Raw genomic sequence first — 15685 nt, forward strand, 5'->3', positions numbered from 1 at the left:
GGGAGGGGAGGGCGCAATGTTCTGCAGATCTCCATAGAGCTCAGTGATGGAATAATCTGCAGAAGGACAGGAGGTGGTACCCCTCACAAACTCTCTGGGGCCCCCCGGGGCCCCTCTAGAAAGGCTCTGGCCCCCAGGATGGGGAGGGAGGGGTGGTGGGATGGTCTGGCCCCTCCTCCACGTGATGAAGGTGACTGGTCAGGAATTCGGATACACCTGCTGAGAATATTTATTGCACACACAGGACGCCCCGGGGCCGGTTCTGCCTGACTTGCCAAGGACTTTGTGACGGCTCCTACAAACCACCCTGTGCTGGGGAGAAGAAGGAGAACTCTGGGGTGACTGCGGGGGCACCACCACCATTGCTGGAGGATTACCCCATTAGGGTGACTCAGGAGTTATTGCTTTGCCACCAGCACTAGAAGAATACTCTATTAGGGTGAGTTTGGGGGGTACTGCCACCATCTGGATGACTACCCCTTTAGGGTAATTGCAAGGACACCTCTATCATAACTGAAGGATCACCCCATAAACGTGACTCTGAGAGCACCACCACCATCACAGGAGGATTACTTCTTTTGGGTGACTATTGGGGCATCAAAACCCTCACCGAAAGCTGAGCATACCCCATCTAGATGACTCTTGGTTACCACCGCCATTACTAGAAGATCACCTCATCAGAGTGACTCTGAGGTACTACTGCCATCACTGGAGGATCCCCCCATCTAGGAGACTTTGGGGGGCACCACCGTCATCACTGGAGGATCCCCCCATCTAGGAGACTTTGGGGGGCACCACCGTCATCACTGGAGGATCACCTCATCTAGGAGACTTTGGGGGGCACCACCGCCATCACTGGAGGATCACCCCATCTAGGTGACTCTGGGGTAAAACCACCATCACTGAAGGATCACCCCATCTAGGAGACTTTGGGGGGCACCACCGCCATCACTGGAGGATCACCTCATCTAGGGGACTCTGGGGTAAAACCACCATCACTGGAGGATCACCCCATCTAGGGGACTCTGGGTGCCAACATCATCACTGGAGGATTACCCCATCTAGGCGACTCTGGGTACCATCACTGGAGGATCACCCCATCTAGGTGACTCTGGGTACCATCACTGGAGGATCACCCCATCTAGGTGACGTTGAGGGCACCACCACCATCACTAGAGGATCACCCCATCTAGTGGACTCTGGAGGCACCACCACCATCACTGGAGAATCACCCCATCTAGGTGACGTTGAGGGCACCACCACCATCACTAGAGGATCACCCCATCTAGTGGACTCTGGAGGCACCACCACCATCACTGGAGAATCACCCCATCTAGGTGACGTTGAGGGCACCACCACCATCACTAGAGGATCACCCCATCTAGTGGACTCTGGAGGCACCACCACCATCACTGGAGAATCACCCCATCTAGGTGACTCTGGAGGCACCACCGCCATCACTGGAGAATCACCCCATCTAGGTGACGTGAGGGCACCACCACCATCACTAGAGGATCACCCCATCTAGTGGACTCTGGAGGCACCACCACCATCACTGGAGGATCACCCCATCTAGGTGACTCTGGGTACCATCACTGGAGGATCACCCCATCTAGGTGACTCTGGAGGCACCACCACCATCACTTGAGAATCACCCCATCTAGGTGACGTTGAGGGCACCACCACCATCACTAGAGGATCACCCCATCTAGTGGACTCTGGAGGCACCACCACCATCACTGGAGGATCACCCCATCTAGGTGACTCTGGAGGCACCACCGCCATCACTGGAGGATCACCCCATCTAGGTGACTCTGGGTACCATCACTGGAGGATCACCCCATCTAGGTGACTCTGGGTACCATCACTGGAGGATCACCCCATCTAGGTGACTCTGGGTACCATCACTGGAGGATCACCCCATCTAGGTGACTCTGGGTACCATCACTGGAGATTCACCCCATCAGAGTGACTGTTGGGACTCCCCCGCCATCACTGGAGGGTCACTCTATTTAAGTGACTTTGGGGGCTCCACCACCATCACTGGAGAATTATCTGTCTGGGGTGACAATTGAGGCACCGCCACCATCACCAAAAGATTACCCTATCTAGGTGAATCTGGGGTACCACCATCATCACTGAAGGATCACCGTCATCGGGTGGAAGGAGAACCTCTTATAGAGACAGGTGAGTGCATAGGGGACGTGCCGGCATAGGTTGGCGATATCTCCAGTGATCGTCTCCTGCCGGCTCTCCATGAGGGCAATGATCTGAGTGGGGGCAAATGTGGGGACACGGCCAATACTATCCATGCCTATGAGCCTCGTTCACACCAACGCACTGTCACAACGCACGTCAACGCGCCGCAACGCTCTGCTGTGCTATCAGAGTACATAGAATACATATTTTTTTTAAAAAGAGGCAAAAAGTTAAAGGCCTTTTAACAACGCGTTGCAGCGCACAGCACTCACGTTCACACCGCACACACCGCACGTGTTCACACCGCACACACCGCACACGTTCACACCGCACACACCGCACACACCGCACGTGTCCACACCGCACACACCGCACACGTTCACACCGCACACACCGCACGTGTTCACACCGCACACACCGCACACGTTCACACCGCACACACCGCACACACCGCACGTGTCCACACCGCACACACCGCACACGTTCACACCGCACACACCGCACACACCAAACACACTGCACACACCGCACACACCGCACGTGTCCACACCGCACACACCGCACACGTTCACACCGCACACACCGCACACACCAAACACACTGCACACACCGCACACACCGCACGTGTCCACACCGCACACACCGCACGTGTCCACACCGCACACACCGCACACGTTCACACCGCACACACCGCACACACCAAACACACTGCACACACCGCACACACCGCACGTGTTCACACCGCACACACCGCACACGTTCACACCACGCACACCAAACACACTGCACACACCGTGCACACCACACACACCGCACACACCGCACACACCACACACACCGCACACACCGCACGTGTTCACACCGCACACACCGCACACGTTCACACCGCACACACCGCACACACCGCACGTGTCCACACCGCACACACCGCACACGTTCACACCGCACACACCGCACGTGTTCACACCGCACACACCGCACACGTTCACACCGCACACACCGCACGTGTCCACACCGCACACACCGCACACGTTCACACCGCACACACCGCACACACCAAACACACTGCACACACCGCACACACCGCACGTGTCCACACCGCACACACCGCACACGTTCACACCGCACACACCGCACACACCAAACACACTGCACACACCGCACACACCGCACGTGTCCACACCGCACACACCGCACACGTTCACACCGCACACACCGCACACACCAAACACACTGCACACACCGCACACACCGCACGTGTTCACACCGCACACACCGCACACGTTCACACCACGCACACCAAACACACTGCACACACCGTGCACACCACACACACCGCACACACCGCACACACCACACACACCGCACACACCGCGCACACCAAACACACTGCACACACCGCGCACACCGTGCACACCACACACACCGCACACACTGCGCACACCGTGCACACCACACACACCGCACACACTGCGCACGTTTACACCGCGCACGTTCACACCGCACAGACCACGCACGTTCACACCGCAAAGACCGCGCACGTTCACACCGCACAGACCGCGCACGTTCACACCGCACAGACCGTGCACGTTCACACCGCACACACACCGCACGTTCACACCGCGCACACCACACACACCGCGCACGTTCACACCGCACACAATGGGCACGTTCACACCGCACACACCGCGCACGTTTACACCGCACACAATGGCCACGTTCACACCGCACACACCGTGCACGTTCACACCGCACACAATGGGCACGTTGACACCGCACGCACTGCACACACCGTGCACGTTCACATCGCACACGTTCACACTGCACACATTCACACCGCTCACACCGCACACAATGGGCACGTTGACACCGCACACACTGCACATGTTGACACCGCGCACACCTCACACACCGCGCAGGTTCACATCGCACACGTTCACACTGCACACACCACACACACCGCACACACCACATACACCACGCACACGCTATGCAGACGTTGATGTGCGCCGAGTCTGAACGTTTTGTACGATTTCTGAGCCACATTTATAGAGGAAATCTTTTCTGTAATGAGCCACAAAGTATTTAATTTATCAAATGTTCCAAAGCATCAGAAAAATTTCCGCCCGTCCCCTGGCCAGGGGGGTATAATGGGAAGATGGGGGGGGGGGGAGGGGTGTCTGGGAGTATTAATAGATGGAGTGTGTATGTGTGCGGAATGTTCTGACAGATTATCATTGTACAGCTGAGATAAAACCGGAGAGGAGGAACACACAGAGCCAGCGCCTGACAGCGACTCTCTGTGACCTTGGCGGAGGTCGCTGCATCCATCGGGTACACAGCGCCCCCTACTTATCACTATTATTATTATAATTACAGGACAACTCCTGCTGAACATAAATAAGATGCATGTGATGTATAGTGCCCCTCCCACCCCTGCATAATGTATATAGAGCCCCTCCCACTCCCCCACCCCTGCATAATGTATATAGAGCCCCTCCCACTCCCCCACCCCTGCATAATGTATATAGAGCCCCTCCCACTCCCCCACCCCTGCATAATGTATATAGAGCCCCTCCCACTCCCTCACCCCTGCATAATGTATATAGAGCCTCTCCCACTCCCCCACCCCTGCATAATGTATATAGAGCCCCTCCCACTCCCCCACCCCTGCATAATGTATATAGAGCCCCTCCCACTCCCTCACCCCTGCATAATGTATATAGAGCCCCTCCCACTCCCCACCCCTGAATAATGTATATCGAGTCCCTCCCACTCCCCCACCCCTGCATAATGTATATAGAGCCCCTCCCACTTCCCCACCCCTGCATAATGTATATAGAGCCCCTCCCACTCCCCCACCCCTGCATAATGTATATAGAGCCTCTCCCACTCCCCCACCCCTGCATAATGTATATAGAGCCCCTCCCACTCCCTCACCCCTGCATAATGTATATAGAGCCCCTCCCACTCCCCACCCCTGAATAATGTATATCGAGTCCCTCCCACTCCCCCACCCCTGAATAATGTATATAGAGCCCCTCCTACTCCTCCAACCCTTCATAATGTATATAGAGTCCCTCCCACTCCCCCACCCCTGCATAATGTATATAGAGCCCCTCCCACTCCCCCACCCCTGCATAATGTATATAGAGCCCCTCCCACTCCCTCACCCCTGCATAATGTATATAGAGCCTCTCCCACTCCCCCACCCCTGCATAATGTATATAGAGCCCCTCCCACTTCCCCACCCCTGCATAATGTATATAGAGCCCCTCCCACTCCCCCACCCCTGCATAATGTATATAGAGCCTCTCCCACTCCCCCACCCCTGCATAATGTATATAGAGCCCCTCCCACTCCCTCACCCCTGCATAATGTATATAGAGCCCCTCCCACTCCCCACCCCTGAATAATGTATATCGAGTCCCTCCCACTCCCCCACCCCTGAATAATGTATATAGAGCCCCTCCTACTCCTCCAACCCTTCATAATGTATATAGAGTCCCTCCCACTCCCCCACCCCTGCATAATGTATATAGAACCCCTCCCACTCCTCCAACCCTTCATAATGTATATAGAGTCCCTCCCACTCCCCCACCCCTGCATAATGTATATAGAGTCCCTCCCACTCCCCCACCCCTGCATAATGTATATAGAGCCCCTCCCACTCCCCCACCCCTGCATAATGTATATAGAGCCCCTCCCACTCCCTCACCCCTGCATAATGTATATAGAGCCCCTCCCACTCCCCCACCCCTGCATAGTGTATATAGAGCCCCTCCCACTCCCCAACCCCTGCATAATGTATATAGAGCCCCTCCCACTCCCTCACCCCTGCATAATGTATACAGAGCCCCTCCTACTCCCTCACCCCTGCATAATGTATATAGAGCCTCTTCCACTCCCCCACCCCTGCATAGTGTATATAGAGCCCCTCCCACTCCCCCACCCCTGCATAATGTATATAGAGCCCCTCCCACTCCCCTGCATAGTGTATATAGAGCCCCTCCCACTCCCCCACCCCTGCATAATGTATATAGAGCCCCTCCCACTCCAATACCCCTGACAACATTACTTCACAGTCTGTAGTTAGGAAGGGTTTGTGTCACTGCCCCACCCCCTACCTGTGAAATCATCACACCCATCATAAGTAACCCCGCCCACGAACCTCCCCATGCTGCATATTTATTAATCCCAAAGGGAGAATGATTGTGACACAGTTACATTTAACAAAGTATTCTGAATCTGAATGATCTGCTTGCAGAGCTGCCACTCCCACTGTAAGCCCGATGTCATCCTTCAGCTGGTGTGTATCCGGGGAGATGGCAGCTAAACAGCAGACGTGTGATGGGTGAAAACTCGGCGAGCTATAAAAGTGCGTCCGCCCGTCATATCTCCCCGTAAATCCTGACTTATGAGCCACATTCACCCCATAAACACATGACATATATTTATATATACACACACAGAGATCGCATCTGATACTTCACCGGCTCAAATGTCTCCCCCTGTTGGCTGACGATGGCAATGGCAGTCTTTTCCCACCTTGACTGCGCTCAGTGATTTGTGATTGGATAAGTAACCGGTCATCATAGGCGTGCCCAGCCTATCGCATTAGGGAGCGCACCCCAAAGTTCAAAAACACAGATATATATATATATATATATAGGGCAGTAGGGCAATGGGCAGTGTTGGTAGAGCAGTGGACGATGCCAGTAGGGCAGAGATTGGTGTCAGAAGCTTATTTTTTATATAGATTTTTTTTATTATTTTTTAAAATTTTATTATTTTTGACAATTCTTTTTATTTTTTTTTTACAGTATTTTTTTTTATTATTGTTCTGTACAATTTAGGAGCCCCATTGGGGGGCTTTGGTGAAATATCAGGGGTCTAAACAGGCCCCTAATGTCTCACTTTGGAGAAAGGGACAGAGGACAGAGATTCCCCAGTCCCTTTCTCTGCAGCCCAGCAGCAGGGGGGAATCTGCTCAGCACAGGGTGATTAGGGTGTACCCGGGCACGCCTGGCATACTCTGTGCACACGCCCATGCCTGCCATTGATTTCACTGAGGGCCACTCCCACTACCCCCATTCTATTCACAATTTTGTAAAAATAATTATTAGAGCCCTTTCACACTGGGGCTGCACTGCGCCAGCGGTAAAGCGCCGCTAGCTTTAGCAGGGCTTTACCGTTCTTTTAGCGGCACTTTTCGGCCGCTAGCTGGGCGCCTTTAACCCCTTCTAGCGGCCGAAGAAAGGGTTAAAAATGCTTCCGAAGCACTGCCCATGCATTCCAATGGGCGGGGCGGTTTAGGAGCGCTGTATACAAAGATGGACTTTTTGTAACGTCCCGCAAGCGCGCCGCCCCCAGTGTGAAAGCACTCGGGCTTTTACACTGCGGTGGCATGATAGGCGGATTTCAGGCGCTATTTTTAGCGCCAAAACGCCTGAAAAAAATGCCTTCGGTGTGAGAGGGACCTTAAAGAGGAGATGCGGTCTGCTCACATATTTTGTAATAAAAATACCTTTTGCCACTCTGAAGTTTCCCTCCAACCACTTTGCATATTATTCTATATATACTTGGATTCTGTACTCCCCAAATACGCTGCAGAAATCTCCCTCCACCGAGTCTGGCTGCAGCCATTTTAACTGTGGGCAGCTGAAGCTGCGGCCTGTTACACAGAGGCACACCTCTCCAGCTCTGCAGCTCTTATTGGCCCTCTTATGAATCATCCCCCCCCTCCCTTCCTGGCAAACTCTCAGGAGTGTGAGAGCGAGAGAGCTGTGCATGATGTCTTTATCTTCCCCCCTCCACCCCCACAACCATAATCCCCCCTCCCCCCACACCATAATCCCCCCTCCACCAAATGGTTTGGACCAGGGCACAAAGCAAGGTACATAAACACACAGATGAGCGAGTTTAGGGTGGAGGGACTTGACTGGCCTGCACAGAGTCCTGACCTCAACCCCCATAGAACACCTTTGGGATGAATTACACCCTCCTAAACCTTGTGGACGGCCTTCCCAGAAGAGGTGAAGCTGGTATAGCTGCAAAGGGCCAACTCAATATTGAACCCTCCGGGCTAAGACTGGGAGGTCATTGAGGCCGGGTTCACACCGCTGCGATGCGGGAACGCCGCAAATCCGCGGCGTTTTCCCGCATCGCATTACTCCCGCCGGCAGTTCACACTGCCCTATGCGGACTGCTGGGAGTGTCAACGATATGTTAATGACACCCCCAGATCCGTCCGCATATCGCAGTGCGATCTGCAAACTCGCACAGGAATCGGATCGCATGGTGTGAACCCCCATGCGATTCGATTCTGTTGCGGACCAAAAAAAGGGTCCCGTGCGAGTTTGCTGCGGGAGCGATGCGAATTCAGCCATACTATCTGTATACTATCTGTATGGCTGTACTCGCATCGCTACGGAGATCGGATGTGATTTGCGGTGCGAATCACATCCGGATCTCCCCCCGCAGCAGTGTGAACCCAGCCTCAAGGTCATGTGTGTGTGAAGGCAGGCGTCCCAATACTTTTGGTAATATAGTGTATATATATATATTTTTTTTTTATACAATTAGTAAAGTATAACATGTAATGCCTTTGTAATGAAAATATTATGGACCTTTTCTGTTACTGTACAGCTGCTGAGTGGCATCAGGACAGCAGCCAGAAAAGTAGCATTTTTCCAATGAAGAGGACAGCACTGGCAGTCTGTTCTCAGTAGAGTTCTTCTTTAAGTTTCCTTCATTAAGTTCCCTTTATGTTTCCTGCTTTTCTCTTCAGCCATTTGAATAAAAACGGTCCTCCGGTGTGTAATTCTGCCGCCCTTTTCTCTTGGACCCGAAGGATGGGGGCCACGGATACGTCCGCCATTGAGCGGGGGGAGGAACAACGATTGATGGTGCGGAAAGACATCTTCCGGCCGTGGCCCAAAACGCGACGCACGATGAAAGGTGAGGAGGAACGTGGAGCAGAAATATTCCATCTATGAAGATCTAATCATGAAGCCCCTGTGTCACTCCCTCCATGTTTATCAAACTGCTTCTGTCCTGTAGATACAGACATAGGCCAAGCCGGCACCGACACAACACAATGTAAGCGCCGAGTGGGGAGGGGGGGGGGGGGGTTGGGGGTTTGATTTTACTATAATTATGGGATCAGACCCAGATCAGAAACTTTGCACCCCCAGCATCTCTATAGACATGAATACATGAAGTCACCGGTGCGGTAAACCTGAGGGCACAGCCGGGGGTGCCATATTCCATATTCCATATTCCATATTCCATATTCCACGCACAGGTTGGGGAGTTTGATGTCAAAACAAAACTGTTTTCCTCTGAGCGCTAACCGTTCCTCTCCGTCTCCCGCAGCCTGCTTGCTGGCCATCAAAGGGTTCCTGTTCCGCGTTGGAGACGACTGGTACTTCCTCTTCGCACTGGGGGTCATCATGGCCCTCATCAGCTTCACCATGGACTTCACCGTCTCCAGGATGCTGAATGGTAGAGAATTCCCGCTCAGGTTTAGTGTGTGGGGGGGGGGGGGGTTTATAAATTAGGAGTATTTATTATCTTTTCATCAGTCGCATCAATAAAAGAGTCTTCCGCCATCTTCTCATCGGGGGTCTCTGTACGGTGTACCTCACACTTCCCCTCATGATTTGGCCTTTAGATGACAATGGAGATTTCCCTCATAAATACAAGGTTCCCTCTCGCCTCTCTGGGGGGGGGGGGGTTTGCTTGGCCATGTGTGGAAGGCATTGGATTGACCAATCAAAATCTTTCTTTTTGTTGAGCCTCTGGAGTCCACATGGGGGTTTCTGTCATGATGTGTAGGGGGTCTTTTATTTGCTGGTCCAGGTTCCTATATACAGGGAGTCTGGGGTGCTCTGTTTGGTGTGTTTGGGGTCCTGTATATGGTGGGTATTGGGTCTTAGATATTGTTGGACTCGGGTCCTCTATATGGTGTGTTTTGGGTCCTCTATATAGCATGCGTTCTATCCTGTATATGGTGTATCTTGGGTCCTGTGTATAGCGGGTTGGGGGTGCTCTCTATGGCGTGTCCTGAATTCTGTATATGGTGGGTCTGGGGTCCTCTATATGGTGTGTCTTTGGTCCTTTATATGTTGGGTCTGGAATCATCTTCTATAAGATGTATCTTGGGTCCTCTATGTGGTGGGTCTGGGGTAATGTACATGGAGTGTCTTGGGTCCTCTATGTGGTGGGTCTGGGGTAATGTACATGGAGTGTCTTGGGTCCTCTGTGTGGTGGGTCTGGGGTAATGTACATGGAGTGTCTTGGGTCCTCTATGTGGTGGGTCTGGGGTAATGTACATGGAGTGTCTTGGGTCCTCTATGTGGTGGGTCTGGGGTAATGTACATGGACTGTCTTGGGTCCTCTATATGCTGTGTGTTGGGTCCTCCTCTAGATATTGTGTCTTGGATCCTCCTCTAGATATTGTGTCTTGGGTCCCTTATATGGTGGGTCTTGGGTCAGCTATATGGTGCATCTTGGGTCCTCTATATGGTATGATTTGGGTCCTCTGTATAGTGTGTCTGGAGTGCTCTATATGGTGTGTCTTGGGTACTGTGTATATGGGATCTAGGGCCATTTAGAACTGAATGTTTGGTCCACTATATGGCACATCTTGGGTCTTCTATATGGTGGGTTTGGGGTCCCTTATATGATGGGTGCTGGGTCCTGTATATGGTGGGCCTCGGATGCTCTGTATGGTGTGTCTTAGGTCCTAAGGTCTGGAATCATCTACATAACGTATCTTGGGTCTTCTAAATGGTGGATCTGGAGTCATCTACTGTATATGGTGTGTCTTGTGTCCATTATATGGCTGGTCTGGGTTGCTCTTCATGATGTGTCTTGAGTCCTGTATTAGGTGGGTCTGGGGTCCTCTATATGGTGTGTCTTGGGTTCTGTATATGGTGGATATAGGGTCCTTTAGAACTGAGTTTTTGGTTCTCTATATGGTACATCTAGGGGTCTTCTATATGGTGGCTTTGGGGTCCCCTATATGGTGGGTATTGGGTCCAGTATATGGTGGATCTAGAGTCATCTATATGGTGTGTCTTGGTTCCTATATATGGTGCATTTGGGGTGCTGTATATAGTGTGTCTTGGGTTCTGTATATGGTGGATCTAGGGTCCTTTAGAATTTTTGGTCCTCTATATGGTACATCCAGGGGTCTTCTATACAGTGACTTTGGGGTCCCCTATATGGTGTGTCTTGAGTCCTATATATGGTGGGACTGGGTTGCCCTATATGGTGTGTCTTGGTTCCTATATATGGTAGGTTTGGGGTGCTCTATATGGTGTGTCTTGGTTCCTATATATGGTAGGTTTGGGGTGCTCTATATGGTGTGTCTTGGTTCCTATATATGGTAGGTTTGGGGTGCTCTATATGGTGTGTCTTGGTTCCTATATATGGTAGGTTTGGGGTGCTCTATATGGTGTGTCTTGGTTTCTGTATATGGTGGGTCTAGAGTCCTCAGAACTGAGTTTTTGGCCCTTAATATGGTACATCTTGGTGTCTTCTATATGGTGGGCTTGTGGTTCCCTATATGGTGAGTCTTGGGTCCTGTATGATGGGTCTGGAGTCCTCAGAATTGAGTGTTTGGTCCTCTATATGGTACATCTTCGGTCCCTATGGTGGGCCTGGGGTGTTCTAGATGGTGGTTCTGGGGTGTTCTAGATGGTGGGTCTGGGGTGTTCTAGATGGTGGGTCTGGGGTGTTCTAGATGGTGGGCCTGGGGTGTTCTAGATGGTGGGTCTGGGGTGTTCTAGATGGTGGGTCTGGGGTGTTCTAGATGGTGGGTCTGGGGTGTTCTAGATGGTGGGTCTGGGGTGTTCTAGATGGTGGGTTTAGTTAATAGGTCCATATATTATGTTGATTAAGAGAAGATAATGTGTGAGTGCTGAACCACCCTACAGGTACCAATCCCCCCTCCCCCATCCTGAATTTGAAGTGTGTGATTTCAGGGCTGTGTTCTGAACCTCCTACCTCTGATTCTTCATTAGCTCACCGCTGGCTGCATCAAGAATTGGGGGGCCACACGCTGCTCCGCTACCTCTCCTGGGTTGTCTACCCCGTTGCCTTGGTGTCTTTCTCCACTGGATTTGCTCAGAGCATAACACCTCACTCCGGGGGTAAGATGTCTATTTTGGGGTGTAAGTGGGTCACTTCAGGGGGAAGACTTCTGGGGTAAAGAGGGGTCACTTCAGGGGTAATATTTATCTTCTAAGGGTGTAAGGGGGTTACTCCAGTGGTAAGATGGTCTGTCTGGGGTACAAGGAGGTCACTCTGGGGGGTAAGATTCTCTTTTGTATAAAGAAGTCACCTTGGGAATGAGATATTCTATCTGGGGTATTAAGGGGTCACTCAGAGGTAAGTTGTCTTATCTGGGGTATGAGGAGGTCACTCCGGGGGTAAGATGTTCTTTCTTGGGTATATTGGGGTCACTCTGGCAGTGAGATCTTCTCTCTGGTGTATTAAGAGGTCACTCAGGGGGTAAGATGTCCTCTCTGGGGTAGAAAGAGGTCACATCAGGGGCAAAATCTTCTCCGTGGGTACAAGAGGGGGACTGTGGGGGTGAGATGTTCCCTCTGGGGTATAATGGGGTCTGTCATGGGGTACAACAGCTGATACAGGAGGAAATCATTGCATGGAGGATGTGCTGGTTGGTGGGGATGATGGGGGGTCACAGATCTCCAGGTTAAATGTGGGGGAAGATTTCTGAACTCGGGGGGAAGGGTGGGCCGGGTGCGGCTTCCACAGATATGAGATCAGAAAACTCAACACCTTTCTGTATGCGCAGGCTCTGGAATCCCAGAACTGAAGACTATCCTCACCGGGGTCATCCTGGAGGAATATCTGACCATAAAGAACTTTGGTGCCAAGGTGGTGGGTCTGACCTGCACCCTGTCCGCGGGCAGCACCATGTTCCTGGGCAAAGTGGTGAGTAATGCAAAAATGATCATCATCACCCCAGGAGGATGAGAGTTCTAATAATACTAATAAAAAATTACAGCGCCGGAACCCTGGACACACTTCTACCAGGACTCCGTCTGCATGGAGTGTGTACACTGTGTGTGTTTTGTCTGCTTTTCACTCTGGCTCAGTGATCTCTGTACAGCACTGCGGTATATGTCAGAGCTATATACATGTATAATAATAATAGTGTGTGACTGTGGGGGAGGGGACATTAGAGTGTAAGCTCCTCTGGTACAGAGACTGATGTGATTGGCTCAGTGATCTCTGTACAGCACTGCGGTATATGTCAGAGCTATATAAGGACCCATGTCTCCACTTCACAGGGTCCCTTTGTCCATCTGTCCAGCATGATTGCAGCGTACTTGGGTAGAATGAGGTCCTCGGTCACTGGAGATTATGAGGTATGGACATCTGATCACCTGTCTGTCATTAGATTCATTTTTTTTTTTTTTTTCATAGCAAACATATAGAGTACTGACAGCACCATGTAGGGTTGCAACCTGTCTGGGATTCATAAAACAGTCCGGGTTTTAAATTCAGTGTCCGGGTTTCTGTCCACCTGAAACCCAAACACATCACTGGCAGCCCCGCAGCACCAGTCCTCCTATCCCCCTCTCCCCTCCCGTTGGCTTCTAGTGCTTTTGATTATATTGGTTGTGGGGGGGGGGGGCGCTTTAACTGGGGTACAGACTGACGTAGGGAGATTATACTTGGGGACAATGACCTGGGGGGATTATACTAAAGGATAGACTGACCTGGGGGGGGGGGGGGGGGTTGCACTAGAATACAGACTGACCTGGGGGAATGTACTAGAGTACAGACTGACCTGGGGGGGTGGATGTTCTAGAGTACAGACTGATCTGGAGGGGGGGGGGGCGGATGTACTAGAGTACAGACTGACCTTAAGGGGGGGGTGTACTAGGGTACAGACTGACCTTGGGGGGGGGGGGGGTGTACTAGAGCACAGACTGACCTTGGGGGGGGGATGTACTAGAGTACAGACTGACCTTAAGGGGGGGGTGTACTAGAGTACAGACTGACCTTGGGGGGGGGGGTGTACTAGAGTACAGACTGACCTGGGGGGGTTTGTACTGGGGGACAGACTGAGCTGGGGGGGATGTACTAGGGTACAGACTGACCTGGGGGGGATGTACTAGAGTACAGACTAATCTGGGGGGAATGTACTAGAGTACAGGCTGACCTGGGGGGAGTGTTTGTACTGGGGGACAGAATGAGCTTGAGGGGTGTACTAGGGTACAGACTGACCTGGGGGGAATGTACTAGAGTACAGACTGACCTGCGGGGGTTTGTACTGGGGGACAGACTGAGCTTGGGGCGGTGTACTAGGGTACAGACTGACCTGGGGGGACGTACTAGAGTACAGACTGACCTTGGGGGGGGGGGATGTACAAAAAAAATTGCCATGAGCCACTAAAGTGTTGGGGTTTGGCTTGATGAAAAGGTGGCAACCCTAGCGCTATGTAATACCTCACCTGACAAGCAGGGGACACTATTTTTTTAGCCTTCGACCTTACACAGGAGACGTACTGCCCTAAATATATGTAGCAAGGTCCCGGGCCCCCCGAGGCCTAATTGTGACCTCCAAAGTTAGGGATGGTAACAAGGTAGGTGGCCCCTTAGTGGCGACAGCTTCTCCTTCTACCTCCGACCACAACTGGTTCCCCGTCCGGCGGAACCTTCTCAACTCGGCTGGATTCCAATCCTGCAGTCCTAACCCTGCGCTGCTTCTCCTGCTCCTGGATAGGCCCTCAGACAGCCCGGTGTCCCCGGAACAGGCCTCAGGCTTCCGGCCTAGCAGCCTGGGGCAGCACAACACACGTCCACCCGGACAGCCGTCCAGGTGGCACAGAACCCGGATCACCTGACTCCACCCAAATAAATAGGCTCTCCCAGCAGGCCAAGGGGCTTAAAGAAACCCCTGCCCATTGGCTGAGACACCCACCCCATCCATAATCTGTCCTTGCTTTGCCCTTGTCTAGCCAGGACAATCACTACCTGGCAAACTAAATTGCTTAGCAACTCCGCCTAAACTCCAGGGTGCTACAAATAATAAACACATAAAAATGACACAAAACAGTAATAAATGTATCCATAGAAATAATGAGCCGTGTGATCGCTGTGCGTGCAATAAATAAACGCATTTGTCTGATGCGGTGGAGCGGTTTGTACATCTTCTCATTGCAGAATAAAAGTAAGGAGCACGAGATGCTGGTGGCAGCTGCGGCGGTCGGCGTCTCTACGGTATTTGGAGCTCCGATAAGCGGTAGGAAGAATATCTTTTAAATGTTCACTTCAATTATTTTAAGTCACGAGAAATGTTCCATTTATCAAATAAATACAAATGACATTTTATTGTTGTATATGGATTGGGGTAGAAATGAGTGTCAGTCGATAATTGATTAATGCAGAACATCCTCTTTCCTTCATACGTATCCCTGTTTGGTTCATCCAGAAGAAGGCG

The 15685-nt window shown here is 51.9% G+C and overlaps 1 protein-coding gene across 3 annotated transcripts in view; it reads left to right on the top strand.

The window, feature by feature from the left end:
* The first annotated feature begins 221 nt into the window (after nt 1-221).
* Nucleotides 222-15685, top strand: part of LOC143933402 (chloride channel protein ClC-Kb-like) — a 43069-nt gene continuing 27605 nt past the window's right edge. Inside the window, exons 1-8 of one of the 3 annotated variants that reach the window (XM_077456285.1) lie at nt 222-1616; nt 1665-2187; nt 8990-9159; nt 9577-9705; nt 12231-12359; nt 13028-13167; nt 13527-13604; nt 15409-15487. In XM_077456285.1, coding sequence (XP_077312411.1) covers nt 9054-9159; nt 9577-9705; nt 12231-12359; nt 13028-13167; nt 13527-13604; nt 15409-15487 — 661 coding nt within the window. In that variant the 5' untranslated portion in view covers nt 222-1616; nt 1665-2187; nt 8990-9053. Of the gene's footprint in view, nt 2188-8989; nt 9160-9576; nt 9706-12230; nt 12360-13027; nt 13168-13526; nt 13605-15408; nt 15488-15685 lie in introns of all 3 variants that reach the window. The other 2 variants (XM_077456284.1, XM_077456286.1) reach the window with 2 other exon arrangements.

The sequence above is a fragment of the Lithobates pipiens genome, unplaced genomic scaffold, assembly GCF_037356315.1.
Source record: "Lithobates pipiens isolate NorthernLeopardFrog02 unplaced genomic scaffold, aLitPip1_a1.2 Scaffold_27, whole genome shotgun sequence".
NCBI lineage: Eukaryota > Metazoa > Chordata > Amphibia > Anura > Ranidae > Lithobates > Lithobates pipiens.